The sequence below is a fragment of the Vanellus vanellus genome, assembly GCF_965231255.1.
Source record: "Vanellus vanellus genome assembly, chromosome: 1".
Classification (NCBI taxonomy): domain Eukaryota; kingdom Metazoa; phylum Chordata; class Aves; order Charadriiformes; family Charadriidae; genus Vanellus; species Vanellus vanellus.
This window is the reverse complement of record NC_138905.1, coordinates 71,452,217-71,465,843: the sequence shown is the minus strand read 5'-3', so window position 1 is coordinate 71,465,843 and position 13,627 is coordinate 71,452,217. Positions and strand designations below refer to the sequence as shown.

At 41.3% G+C, this 13,627-nt stretch overlaps 1 protein-coding gene across 2 annotated transcripts in view; it reads right to left on the bottom strand.

Annotated features, from left to right (window-relative positions):
* Positions 1–229: 229 nt before the first annotated feature.
* DERA (deoxyribose-phosphate aldolase) overlaps positions 230–13,627 on the bottom strand; it is a 56,802-nt gene continuing 43,404 nt past the window's right edge. Inside the window, exons 7-9 of one of the 2 annotated variants that reach the window (XM_082492565.1) lie at positions 6,414–6,526; positions 2,574–2,723; positions 230–813 (exon numbers count right to left, since the gene is read on the bottom strand). In XM_082492565.1, coding sequence (XP_082348691.1) covers positions 757–813; positions 2,574–2,723; positions 6,414–6,526 — 320 coding nt within the window. In that variant the 3' untranslated portion in view covers positions 230–756. Of the gene's footprint in view, positions 814–2,573; positions 2,724–6,413; positions 6,527–13,627 lie in introns of those variants that run through there. The other variant, XR_014269823.1, reaches the window with a different exon arrangement.

The window sequence follows — 13,627 nt, the reverse complement described above, 5'->3', positions numbered from 1 at the left end:
GTGAAATGCCTAAAAATAGGCCCCTGAATGCATAGTTAGGCACCTATATAGATGCTGCTTGATTTTCAGTTGTTCTGATCACCCAGAGCTCCCATTAACTTCAGGAGCAACTGTGGATACTCAGCTGTTCTAGAAATCAAGCCACCTTTATTCAAGGGTCTAAATATGGATGTCTGTGCCCAAGTTTGGGGCAAAAAATACAAAAAAAAAGTTTTTTTTGCTACAGAGACATTTTATAAAAGAAAGCAATAGCCAAGTTTCATTTTCTCAGGTTACAATGCTTGAAACTGAATCAACATAGCAATTAATAGTGCAACACATCTGTAGCAGAAGATTTTGTCTGAGGTGAACGGAAAGCTATTCCAAGATCCGTAGTTCTTAATTAGCAATCTGAAATATTCCATAGATATTTCATATTCTGCGACTGCAAAGTGTTACCAGGCCACCTAAATCTTTTTCATAGTATTTCAGTGTTGCCATTAATAAGCTTTTCAGTCTGGTCTGAGGAAGACTTTGCAAGATTAACTTTGCAAATCTGTAAGTATTAACTATTTAACTATTTCAGAATTACCATTTTTTCTGCTTTTGGATCAAGTACAACCAGCAGACTTGAGCATATTTTTAAATACTATAAAATATGAAGAAGAGAGAATTAGGCCTTTAATTCTATCATATGCACTTGGTTGTCAGAAGACTTCTGAATGCTGTTTGCTTAAAGACCTCTTTTGTAAAAGTAATCCTGAGTTGGTTTTGTGTCTAAGCCATTGCCAGGTCATGCTGAAGTGCATAAGAGCCAGTCACATGATAGAAAATCTGCAAGAAAAAAGAAAATTTATGATGGAATTATATATAACTATAAATCTGAAAGTGTCAAGGAAGTAACAAATTAAAGGCATGCCAGATGAAGATGATGGATATTTGTTTGTGTATGTGGGTGCATGCATAAAATATGATGTAATATACCTTTACATACTTGTTTATAGGATCTGAACTAAGGGCTCTTGCTGCTTTGCTTGGAAAAAAAGAAAAGAGCGAAGACTCTTGCTGCTTTTAACTAAGCTTTCAAAAACAGCCAGGTAGAAGACAATGCTTTACTCTCACTGTAATCTGATTTTGACGATTTCAGTATTATTCTGTGATATTCAAAGTATCCAAAATTGCTTATGCTTTTACATGACTCATTTCAAGCTGTTCTTTTAACTGTCCTGTTTTGGGGGTGGGGGAGTGTTCTCGCCATTTTCTATGTTTGTATGGGTTTTTTTAATTACCTGTTTGTTTTATTAAATACAATGATCGGGACATTTTATCTTACATGTTTTTAGATGGCACAGTATAGCAGAGTTTTGGTCATGACCGGGGCATTTGTGCAACCCCTGGCAGATAAAAGGACGCCACCCTTAAGAAATCAGAACAAATCACGTGACAATCACTGGCTGTGTTGTAGGACTCAGCAGCGATGGCTGTAGCAACAAGAAAGGTCATGCTGCTTCGTCATAACCAGGAACATAATTTTAGGTCAAGAGTGTGGCAGAGGCAGACTGGCAATGAAGCAAGCCACTATTATTCTCATTGCAGGAGTGAGCCAGGGGTTTTCAACAGTCGTGAATATTCACCTGACATCTCTCAGCTGTTCTGTATTTCTTAAGACATGTCAGTATTTCAGTTGCTAGGAAAGGTGGGAAAGTGAACAGACTGGCGCTTTTTTTCTCTCCAAAATCCCCCACCATCTCATGTTCTCCCACCAGCAGCAACAGCACGCGGACCCTCAGACTTTTTCCTTGGTTAAAGCTAACATCACCTCATCTCCTGGGTTTAATGAACATGGGAGTGAAGTTCAGCAGCCCTAATGGTTTAGTAGTTCCTATGACGCTACGGTGTTCTCAACTATGCTGTATCCTTTGGGGTTGATACCCTGTGGCACTGAGGTAGGTCAGGGGTAGACAGGTCAGAACCCTTCTTCCCACCAGGAACTACACATTGCCACTGCACCTCATACACTATTTGTCTGCCAGGAAACACAGCAACCAGCCTGCACATAAATAAAAGCAATTAGAAAAATGAGGCTTTGTAGGAGGCAATTGCTTTTCTTTCCCAGAAAATAATCAATGTGTAAAAACTTCTCTATCAGCAGTACCATATGCAGGACGAGACGTGACTTTCTCCACAGCATGGAAATATATTGTGAACAGTTGCAGCACAGTGACACAAAGAGTCTGTGAGATATTTTGAGGGTCAGCTGAACTGACAACAGCTAGGCATGCAGGGGAGCGTACTACTGTGCATTTGCAAAAGACTCCATATACGTACAAACTGAGCCTCTTTGCTCACTGCATTGCAGACCTGGCCCAGGCAAGTGTCAGCTGCTGGAATTACAGACATCTGGGACACTGATATAACAGGCCAAATTTAAAGAAATACTGGACTGGAGGTGAACCTGTCATTAATAATGAATTAGATGGATGTTCTATTATCTTTTAAACAGCACCCAAAAGCATATTCTAAAAAAAAAAAACAAAACAGTAAGCCAGCACGTTTTTTTATCTCCACCAAGCTGAAAACGGATAACAACTAACCTGTTTCTCAATGTCTTCCAGCAAACTACTGGCACCCAGGCGAAAGAGCTCTGGTGTTAGCCATTCCACTCCCAGTTCCTCCTTCACCAGCATAAGCCAAGTAATAGCTTCTTTTGCTGTCCGAATGCCCCCAGCAGGTTTAAATCCAACCTTTATATAGAAAAAAAGAAGTGCAGTACACAGTTCCATTCATCAGCAGCCCTAGAAGAGCAATCAGCATCTGTACCCCTGCGGTCTCAAAGTGCCTGTGGTGCACGTAACAACTCTACTCAGTAAGTTATCTGACTGCAAACAGTAGAAACTGCGGGCTAGGGCTGAGAGCTATCAAGCCATCACTGCAAAAGATAACATTTTCATCCCAAGGGACAGCAACTGAGGGAGTAATACTTTTGACCCCAGTGCTGGAGCTGGGCTTGAGGTTTAATGGGAGTACTTTGCCTATAGCACTTTTAAGGCCAAGGGACTGAGGCAGGACCTGGGATATCTGCGTATCGCCTACTGCCCATGTCACAATCTGACTCCAAATACACACCAACAAATATACATGCAATAACGTAACACCAGAGACGTTGAAATAAAGCACGTGAGGCAGCTGACTCATGTGGAGAGCAGTGAGAGATGGTTATGCTTTATAAAAAGCCTGCGCACCACAGTTCTACATGATTGGGCTGTACCTTCAAACCTATCAGAGGTTTAATTTTCACTAAAATTTTCCAAATGGGAACTAAATTAGGTCTTTCTTTACCAAAAATTGAAAGTTTCGTGCTTCACAGGAACTGCAAAAGATCTCTCCCAACGCACGCTGGATATGCTATCAGTCACTTGACGTGAGATACATGCCATATTTGGTCGGGTGAACTGCCATGTATGTAGAGGTACACATGCCAAAACCCCCCATCTTCTAGGTAAAGCATGTCTTGAATCCCATGAGCAACCTGCTCTGAGGTGACTTGGCATGCACCCCTAATGCCAGTCTTTCCGTTACGTGCCATTTAAACACACCTCATTCTGAGACAGACCTTCTGACATGCAGCTATCAAATCCCTCGTCAAAAAATTTGTCACCTGCATTAGCCAAAATGTTGGCCTGCAGGAGCTTATTAAACCCTTGAAAAACAAAGAGAATAGGAAAAAGTGTTTCTGCATAAAAAAAAAAAAAAAGTAAAATTTAAATCTGAACAATCTGCGCAGTAGCACACAGTGATTCTTTCTACATTTCCCTCTGCCAAAAACCTTTACCTTGGGTACTCCTTCCCATCAACCTCCTTCTGCAAGAATTATCGTTCTGATTTCTGTATATACGTTGCTGAAACCTCACTGCATTGAGGATTTCTTTGTACCTTATGGATATAATAGTGGAATCAGAAAGTATCTGTTTTTAAATGTGTTTGGTTTTGGTTTTTTTTTTATTAGTGATTTCGGGACAAACACACACAAAATAAGTCCTTCTCTCACAGTGAAGCACTATGATAACAGCATATTTCTAATAAGATTATAAAGAACAATAACAGGAAAAGCTTGATAAATTGTGTTTTTGTGGATGGATGGATGGATGGATGCATGAGTATATGCATACATCTGTTAACACTAGATTTCCAAAAGGAATTTAAACCACAGCAATGGGAAAAGCATTTTCTAGGCTATAAATTAAAATAGTGGGAATGTGTTTTCCCTCAGGAAGAGAAATTCTAATGAAATTCAAATTTAAATTTCTTCCTGGAAATATTACAGCTCTTTGACATAATCTGCAGCAAAAACAAGTAAAATAGAGTTAATAAGGGAATTAAAAACACCATACAGAATTCCTTCCCCTTTTAGCAAATTCTGAAAGCTCTTTTCTTTGCAAAAAAGCTGACAAAGACAAGCCTGTCCTCTCCTCCATTTACCAGCTTTCCAAACGGCACATATGACTGCCATAAAAACACAAAAGGAAGGGGGGTTGGAATTTAATTCAAGAGCAGTACAAAGTCCAGCTACCACTTTCCTGCTGTTTCATACCATTTCATTATTTTGCTTAATAAGTTCATCTCCTCAAGAATTTTCTCTTCACCTTATATTATTAAAAGTAATAAGTTTTTCTGGACTGGGGGTTTTCCCAACAGAAAAACCAATTTATGTATGTCCTTCAATAATGACAGGAAAAGATTATTTCCCATTATATTGCACACTTTTCATATCACCACCACAGCTTATCATTCAATAAATGTTACTCTGCAACTTGTTCCTTTCCTCGAAGAAGTTTAATTTCTGTATTAACCTGTTTTTCCCAGCCAACGCCTTGCTAGAAAGCATCCCTGCAGCCACAAAATTAGTTTGTTAAGGAAACCATTTAGAAATCTCTTGTCACTGATAATATTGTCTTCAGTTAATAAAAGCACAGAAAGTCAGTTTACATCTAATTCACTGACACACACATGCACACAGACATAAGCACTCATTGTTAATAACACATTTTATACCATGAATGCATCCTTTTAAAGCAAAAGGTGAATTTAACATTTATAGCCAATTATAGGTACAAAGCTGTGTTAATGCAGCAGAGCCCAATCCCCGGCACACAGGTCACGTAAGCAGCGCTGGTGCCGAGGTGAGTCACCTGGCCCCAGGGATCTGCCTTGGGTTGGCAACAGTGATGATGCTCCTGCAGAAGCAAGACTATCGGAGCTGCTCGAGTTGTTGCATGGCCGAGAGAGAGGCAGTCTGGGGAAGGGACGAGTGAGAACAGCCCAGGGATCCACGCTGGCCTCATCTAGATGACTACAGAAAGCAGACGGGCACACATCTAACCTGCTGGCATGTGCTCCTCAAGCTCCAACAGCCCCTGAAGCTATCTCAGCCCCTATCCCACTGGCTCATCTCGTGTCCTAAAACCATACCTTGAAAGGCCACCTGCAGAAGGGACAGAAAGGTGAGCTGGAGAGGATGGAAGGGTGACCCAGAAATGAGGACAGGGTCTTAGCTAGAGATATGGTTTCCTTCCCTGAAGCTGCAGGTGAAGACAAAGCCCACTGCTGAAAACCAGCATCAGATCTGACTAGCAGCCCCCACTTGTCTGTGGATAAAGGAGGTGAGAGGTGGCTTAAGCCTTCCTGGATAACCTCCTCCCTTCTCACTGCTTTAGCACAAGGATGGACATATGGATAGTTCATCACTGGCTCTGCCATACACTTCCCCCTGCTGCTTGCCTCCACTGACCTCACTTGACAGTGACCTGGTGGATAAATGTTGTGTACCAGGACATTATGTTCTTCCAGCCCCTGTCCCTCCCTCCTTCCCTCCATCCCAAACAACAGGATCCAACTGGATCTGCCTTCTTGCCCCCTTGGATAGGCCCTCTGGCAAGGGAGGAGAGAACAGAATTTATCCCTTGGGTTGCCAGAAGGAAGTCAGAAAATACAGTTGTGTACACTGGACAGACTCTCGATGGCTATAAATTTGTGTAACTCCACGGAGGTTTATGGGAGTATGCCAATCACTGTCAGCTTGAGATCTGCCCTGTTATTAATGGAGATGACCATTTAAATACCTTAAAAGGTGAAACAAAACCCAAATCTAAATGCAGCAGGGAATGCATAAAAATTGCATGAGCTTTTAGGGAATTAAGTGATAGTTATTCAAGGGAGTAAAGCCAAAAGTGCTTGCTTTTTTTTTTTTTTTAAGTATACAAATATTAGCAAATCAAATGGGGAATACAACAGAGAAGTCCCGTTACCTATTGCTCATATAGCCACAGAAGCTAATGTATGTGGATTTATAGGTTCTGCATTTTGAAGCTATTACAGTCTTATTTCCTTCTGAGTGAGCCTATTTGGTTAATTTTTATGAAGGCAGCAATAATTACCTTGTTGCCAGTTTGCCAGTAGAAGTCTCTAATGGCTCGCATCATGACTACTCCGACTGGAAAGGTCGCGTTTTCCACCTCCTTTCCTGTAGATGTCTTTATAAAATCAGAACCTGAAAGGAAGCAAAAAGCTTTATGGTAGTTTTAGAACAAGAGCCATTCTGTGCGTACATAGTTCACACCCTCCAAAGATGTCCTCATGCTTCACAGCAATCAGAAGCAGTCTTTTACACGTACATCCCAGTGGTGTCAGTGCTAACCTTGCTCTGGTTGAGGCTACAGCAGGAGGATGATACCCACCTGGTTTCAGAGCAAGACAGGTAATCCCAGTGGCTAAATGAACATCCCAGCTCTTCATCCTTTGCTCTAGCTAGCAGACTAACCATCTCTTCAGGACAGTCCAATATAATATATGTTCCTGTACGGACACTCAATATATGTGTATATATACATTAATAGGAATGTGTCTGACTAACTACAACAATGGAAATTATTTCCTCTGAAAACCTTTGCATATAAATCAACATTTTAGTATTTCCACAAGGATCTTTCTGAAGAGAAACAATTTTCATCATTTTTTTTAATTTAACTTTGCATCTATTTAGTCTCACATTTGACAGTCTAGTATTGTATCTCCCGCAGCTATTTAAAACGAAAGGAAAGAAATCCCACGTGTATTTACGAAACCAGCTGTGTAATACTGTAAACAGGGGAAAAACACCCTTCTTAAGCATTTTGCAATTGTAACATTGCAAATCACTGTACTTAAAGCCATGGTCTGATATAATGCAGTAACAAGATCAAAACATCTGCATTATTTAAAGAAGGAGCTTTGGCTTATTTTTTTCTGGTTTCTCACTTGTGAACAACATTCTCCACTGCCTGTCCTGAATGCTTGTGTTGTGTTCTTGTGCATTCTTGCTGTTCTGGGCTGGCTTAAAACAAATCCTGCAGCACAATATAACAAAAAGCTAAGAAACGAAAAAAAAAAAAAAAACATTTGCCTTGCAGTGTATGAACCTGAATTGACACAATACAATGACAAAACTTCTTTAATTGCATTAGGGCGCACTTCATCCCTGGGAACCTACTTCTTAGAAAAGGTGTACTGTGGGATCATTAATTATCAAAAGTAATCGGGAGAAGAAGAGGGATAATTCAAACATCATGTAGTAGTGCATCATCCACTTGAGTCAATTGGAACTGCATCTGCTTCCACTTCAAATTTGGCTTAGGGTCCATTTTGTCTCTTATTTGAATGATGATGCCTCTACAACATCCCCCAGAGTAAGCAAGGCAAGTTTCACAACGGGCTCAAACTAAAGAGTTGCCTAGACTACATTTTGACCGTGTGCTGTGGCACGCTCCAGAGATGTCCTGACGAAGGCTGGCCGGCAGCTAGGTCTCAGCCTGATAGGAAGCGAAGACAAAGCCAGGCACGCTTCTGTGTCCTGCGATTTAAACATAATCGAATGGTCTCACTAACACTGTGTCTTGTAAGACCACGGTTTTCTCTGTAGGCTTCCCGTCTGGGCACTCACTCAGCCTGTTGGTGATTAAATTGCACCCTCCTATGACAATTGCAATTCTAAAGAGAAACAGTTACTTGCGAAAAAAAAGTTCTAACTCCAGAGAAAGTGCAACGAGCAAAAGAGGCAATTAATAGTTGATTAAGCTTTGCAAAGAACAGAGGACATATGAGAGACAATTGAGCTACATATTTCAGAGCTAATCCCTTCCAGAGAGACACTATGGACATCTGATAGTCGCATTAAAACAAGTAACAGTGGAAGTGAAACTTCAACATTGCCAAATTATATTTTTAATTTCCCTTTCGAAACGTAGCACTTAAAGTCCTTCAGCGCAATACTTTTCATTTTTTCTAGTATAAGGTAAGTCAAAGCTTTTATAAGTCTTATAATTACAAGTCTCTATGGTACAGTTTCATTAAAAACTTTCATTAAACAACAGCTGCCCTTGTATATGGTCTTCTAATCAATTTGGTCAAACAGAATGACTTCTAATCAGCTGTTGATAAAAATAGAAGATGAAATTTTAATTCTAATAGATTAACCACAAACTCAAGATAGTCTTCAAAATCCATCTAGCTCTATTCTCCAGTGGATTTAACGACTATTCAGCAACTCATTACTAAATAGAACAAGATGAACATTTTCCAGTTCATTAAAGAAATGTACTATGTATTTTTGCATTGTCCTCATGATTCGTTACAGGGAGTCTTAATTACAAGATAATGGATAATGGTTATTAAATGCAGACTCCAGTAATGAAGCTCTATTCATTTGCGAGCCTCAGAGACTGCAAAGAGGGGAAAATAAAATTACTAGCTTCAAAAGATTAACGGATCAAATTATTATTCAATTTTGAAAATCTCATTCAGACTTCATAGAAACAAGAAGAGATTAAAAACTAGTATTAGTACAAAAGTAGTGCATTTATATATTTATTTTTAAATAATATCTTAAGGCTATTACCAGAATAATCAGCTTTAGATGTGATTATTAGACAAACATACAGCCAATTTAGTAGCATCCTCTAACAATGAAAACAATACATTTTTATTTCCTGAACAAATTCTATTTATGACACAAGAGCTTGCAAGCAGGATTGCATGCAGCCTCTCGCAGACGACAGAAGACGCATGCTAGCAGAAAGCGCCACAATGGAAGGTGCTATTAACGTTTAGTTTTCAGGAATGAAAAGGGGGATTTAAAAAATCACCCACCGCCGTAAGAAGCACCTCATTAAGTAGACTTTACGCCAACTTTGTAATAATAAGGGAGTATCACCAAGTCTATTTCTCATTCAAGTTTCCAAAGTCTAAGGAATGAAGTTCAGCAGTAGTTTCATCTGGAAATTTAAGCGATGATTTAGAAATGAGATTTGTCACCCATCATCCTGTCTCGTTTTGAGCGCATACACTCAAAAAATCAAGGTGAATGTTAAAATACACCTTGGGTGGCTTTCCACTTCCTTAGGGTAGGTCACGTGATTCAACGAAACATTAAATCAAAGACTTTAAAAAAGAAAAAAATAGTTCTTCAGGGTAGATTTCTAGGCCCAGTGAGCCTCGAAAAGGCCACACTTTCCACTCTTTTCCAATGCGTAACCACAAGAGTACATTGCCTCTCCAGGCAGCCAGTCACGTAAGACATTGAATCAGTAGACAGTGGGGACATCAAAGCCTTGTTGACACACAGCAGCGATAGACGCCTGTTTCAGGCGGGCTTGCTGCCAGCCTAGTAACCCACCTGCGCGTGACACATTACAGCACCACAGCCGGGCAAGCACAAACTGCATCGGCTTGCTTTAACCAAAGACACAAATCCGAATAAACCTTAAGAAACGTGACCAGTGCCACAGTCTTCGTTTGAGAGGCTCTCTCGGGTCGAAAGCAATCGAGCTCTCAGCCCCATTGGGAGCCAGAGCACTTGGGCTGCGGTCACGCATCTTGTGAAATCAGGAAGAGTATTTTAAGATCTTAAATCCCCTCTTCCCTTGCGCTCTCACCCCGTATACACACACAACCCTCAGTCACTGCACTCCATCAAAGACCACTCAAAATAAGTCAGCTGAATGTGCACAGGCTGAAAAGAAAATCAGTCTTCATAGCATGTTGCCTGAGTCCATACCTAGAGGTCAAGATGAAGACCATTATATTATTTCTATTCTAGATACTCACACCCCTTTATTTATGGTAGCACCTGAGCAGAGGTGTAGAGTTGAGGTATACGTCAGCTGAGTGACTTGCCCAAGGGCTCTCAGCAAGCATTTGGCAGGGCAGGGATTGAATGCTCAGGTCTCCTGAAGGCCAGAAGAGCTGCCATGACTGGCCTGCCCTACTGCTATCCCCTACATCATCTCAAAATGCTACAAAGCTTCCCAGTCCACGTAACAGTGAAACAGAGCATGAGAACTGGAGAATCTTATTTAGATGACAGCATCCAGGAAACACACTCTGGTTCCATAATTAAGCAATAAGGAATAATAAGCAGTATAGCAATGGTGGAGTAATCACAACCTTTTGGTTGTGAAGTGCTTCAAATGCCCTTGGGGAATGATTATCTCCTGATAACTACAGACTTTGTGTTGTTGGCTTACTCTTAATAAAGAACAAAGATGCGTCTGGCAGTTTTAAACAATAGCTTAGAGAGAGATGCTTGCAGAGGGACAATTATGCCATGCTACTTTGTAAGTACTTGCAATGAGCACAAATATATCTTGGTTGCTGCAACTCAAATATAACAATGTGCGGTGACACAGGGCGAACACATACCCTTCCAAGACTTCTAGGACTGGTGGCAAAAGGTGGCATGCCGCTGAGGGGACCTGCAAAAGCACCTGCTGTTTGTGCTGACAAGGTAGCAATGATAAAACAGTACATTATCAAATGTGCATAAAGTCCCATTAGCAAGTCATTTTTCTATTTTATGAGTACCTAAAATGCGGGTCTTAAGATCCACGCACAATTAGCCTGACTAGGGGTGACCAGGTTATCAACCCTCTGAAAATAAGAGGTAGGGCAAGATATAAAAGGCTAATATAGTAGCTAATTCTTGTCAGTTGAGTCATCGTAATTGTCTACTTATATGTCCTTATCCTACTCCAGTGGCAAGATAAAATACATTCCCTACTAGCTTAACTTTGCTGTTGAGAAGAAGAGAATACAAAGCCGTGACAACTCACTTTAGCAGTAGCTCACCAAGTAGCTTTACCTCCATCACACACGGCTATACTCCCAGACCACTTGTTTACGCGCCTATGCATGTTTTCACATGCCTGTATCTAAGCCACCATTTAGGAAAATGCTAGCTTATAACTTGGTCTTCTGTGAACAGCTTCTTTTTCGCAATTCTTTTTGGAAAAGTGCCTGCACGGGGCGGGGGCAGTGGGTGGGGTGGTGGGAAATTGCATCTTAGGTCTCCATGTTTAACGCCTGTTTACAAATAAGACAACCTTTCTAATGACCCATCCTATCGTCTCGGCTTGGTTTTCAAGACTTAGAATGGATGCTTCCTCTCTTGTACATCACCTCTGGTAATGGACATTTTGCAGGCCAAATGATGCCCTTAGGAACACTGACGCAGGTACACGAAGGGACAAATTATTAAGTCCATACTTATGCAAAATGCCCTGTAGATGATGTCTGAAAGAATTCACCATTGCTGAATTATGCATAGCTCGCTAAGGCACTATTACAGTGTCTACCACAGGCCTCCATAGAATACTATTACTTAATTAGCATTAGTTTGTTGCGTGTTAATTTAAAATGTGTTTCTTTAGAAGATTCAACAGAAAGATCCATGTCACCTTCTGTTGCTCGGCTATATAACATGGGCTCATGCTATTCGTAGAGCATTTCTTCCAATCCAATCCCTTTTTGGTATGGTGAAAGAGAAGATAAATAATTGACACGTGCTCCAGGCTCAAAGGCCACAGCTGGAATCCCTGTCAAAGGTGGCTCTTGGCCTAAAGGCTTCAAACCACACCAAAGCACAGGAGGAAACATGCTCCCAGTCCCCTCCCATATTGCCAGGGAGAAGCAGTGTTGGAAGATGCCAGGGTGCAGGAGCAGTTCAGGTAATTATATGCTGCTGCAACAGCCATTCCTTTTCCTCTCCAAAGAGGAAGCAGCAGGATATCCTCCCAAGAGTGACTAGTGGGACCACATGGAAGCTTAAGGAATCGCTGTATTGTTACCTGCTTGTTAAATTTCATGTTTCTTTACAAAGATTTCATTTTTCTTCTTTAAAACTGTGTACTATGTATTGCACTCCAGGGCTTTACAGTGTATGACCTGTATTAACCTTATTACATTCTGCAGATAGCGTTACTGGAACTGGTTAAGCAGTTTGCCTAATGACACATGACGAGCCACAGGTAGAAAGAAGAAATCAATCAATGCATCCCAACACCCAAACCTAGCCTTGCTATATTCAGTGAGAAAAAATACACCTTTCCTCTGAGCTTATCCACTCACAATGCTGTTTTCCTTTACAGACTATTCTGTAGGCTGTTTTTTGCCACCCGCCTTCTGATTTTGAGCAAGACACAAACTACAAGAGATATCAGTGCAAATCTCCTCTCTACTCTAGCATAGGCTCAGCTTGAGAGCGCATCCCAGTGCACCCAGAGCAGAAGGCAGTGTTGGTGGCACAGCTCTGGCCCCAGATGCCCAAACCCATGGCCTCCTCTGGCCCGATACCCATGACAAAAGAGAAGCGGGCAGCTGCGGCGCATTGTACCCAGTAGAGAGAAGAGTGAACAGGGTCAAAGGAGTAGCAGAAGTGGCACGTGGAGATAGAATTGTGTCGGTGACCATTAGCTTTAAGATGTGGCTGTTCCATCAGCTACCAAAATACCTGAAGAGTAGGGAGTGAGGGAGTAGAAGAACCATAAGCAATTGAAAAAGGCATGGACAGTGTGCTAGTGGTGAGAGTAGCTGCAGCACCTGCATAAGACCTAGTGGAAGTGTTCTGCAGCATGCATGGAGGCACAGAGCAGCAGACTTGCTCCCTCTCATTGCCACCAGCACCATCATCTCCACAATTACACAGCAGCTACCTACAAAAAAGGCAGTCACATCTTTCAACACCTCGTTCCGACTCTTTGCTGCAAAGATAGTCATGGCTGGATTCTGCAGATTGTCCAAAGTCATAATTTGCATTAAAAAAAAACAAGCTAAAGATTATAAAATAACACATTGTGTCTGTACAGGGATATGGATGTGACGGGGGGCTAACAGGGGGATGGTGACTTTCCCTGCTTTGGCAGAGCGTCAGCGTCCCGCAGACAGTGGCCTAAGGCATGCCGGGTGTTTGAGAATGAACCACGACATTCGTTCTCATCACTTTACAAGTAACGCACAGGTTGCTGCTAAAACAGGTGGTTGGTTGCTCCTTTGTGGAGCAGCATAATGGTTGGCCTCTCCTTTCAGATTAGATGGAGGCACTCAGGTTCTCAGCGCTGAGACACGTGCTCCTGCTGGGCTGGGTGAAAAAGCAAAATGCTGTGGGAGAAACTAGACTTGATTTGAAAATCTCACCCATTAAGCTTTCTTTACAACACTGAATTGCATTGCACCATTTACTTCTTCACACTTAAACTAATCTAAACAACGATAAACTACCCTAAACTGTGATATAATTAAAACAGCACTGATCTAGGTCAGTCTTTTTTCCCTCTTGGCATTC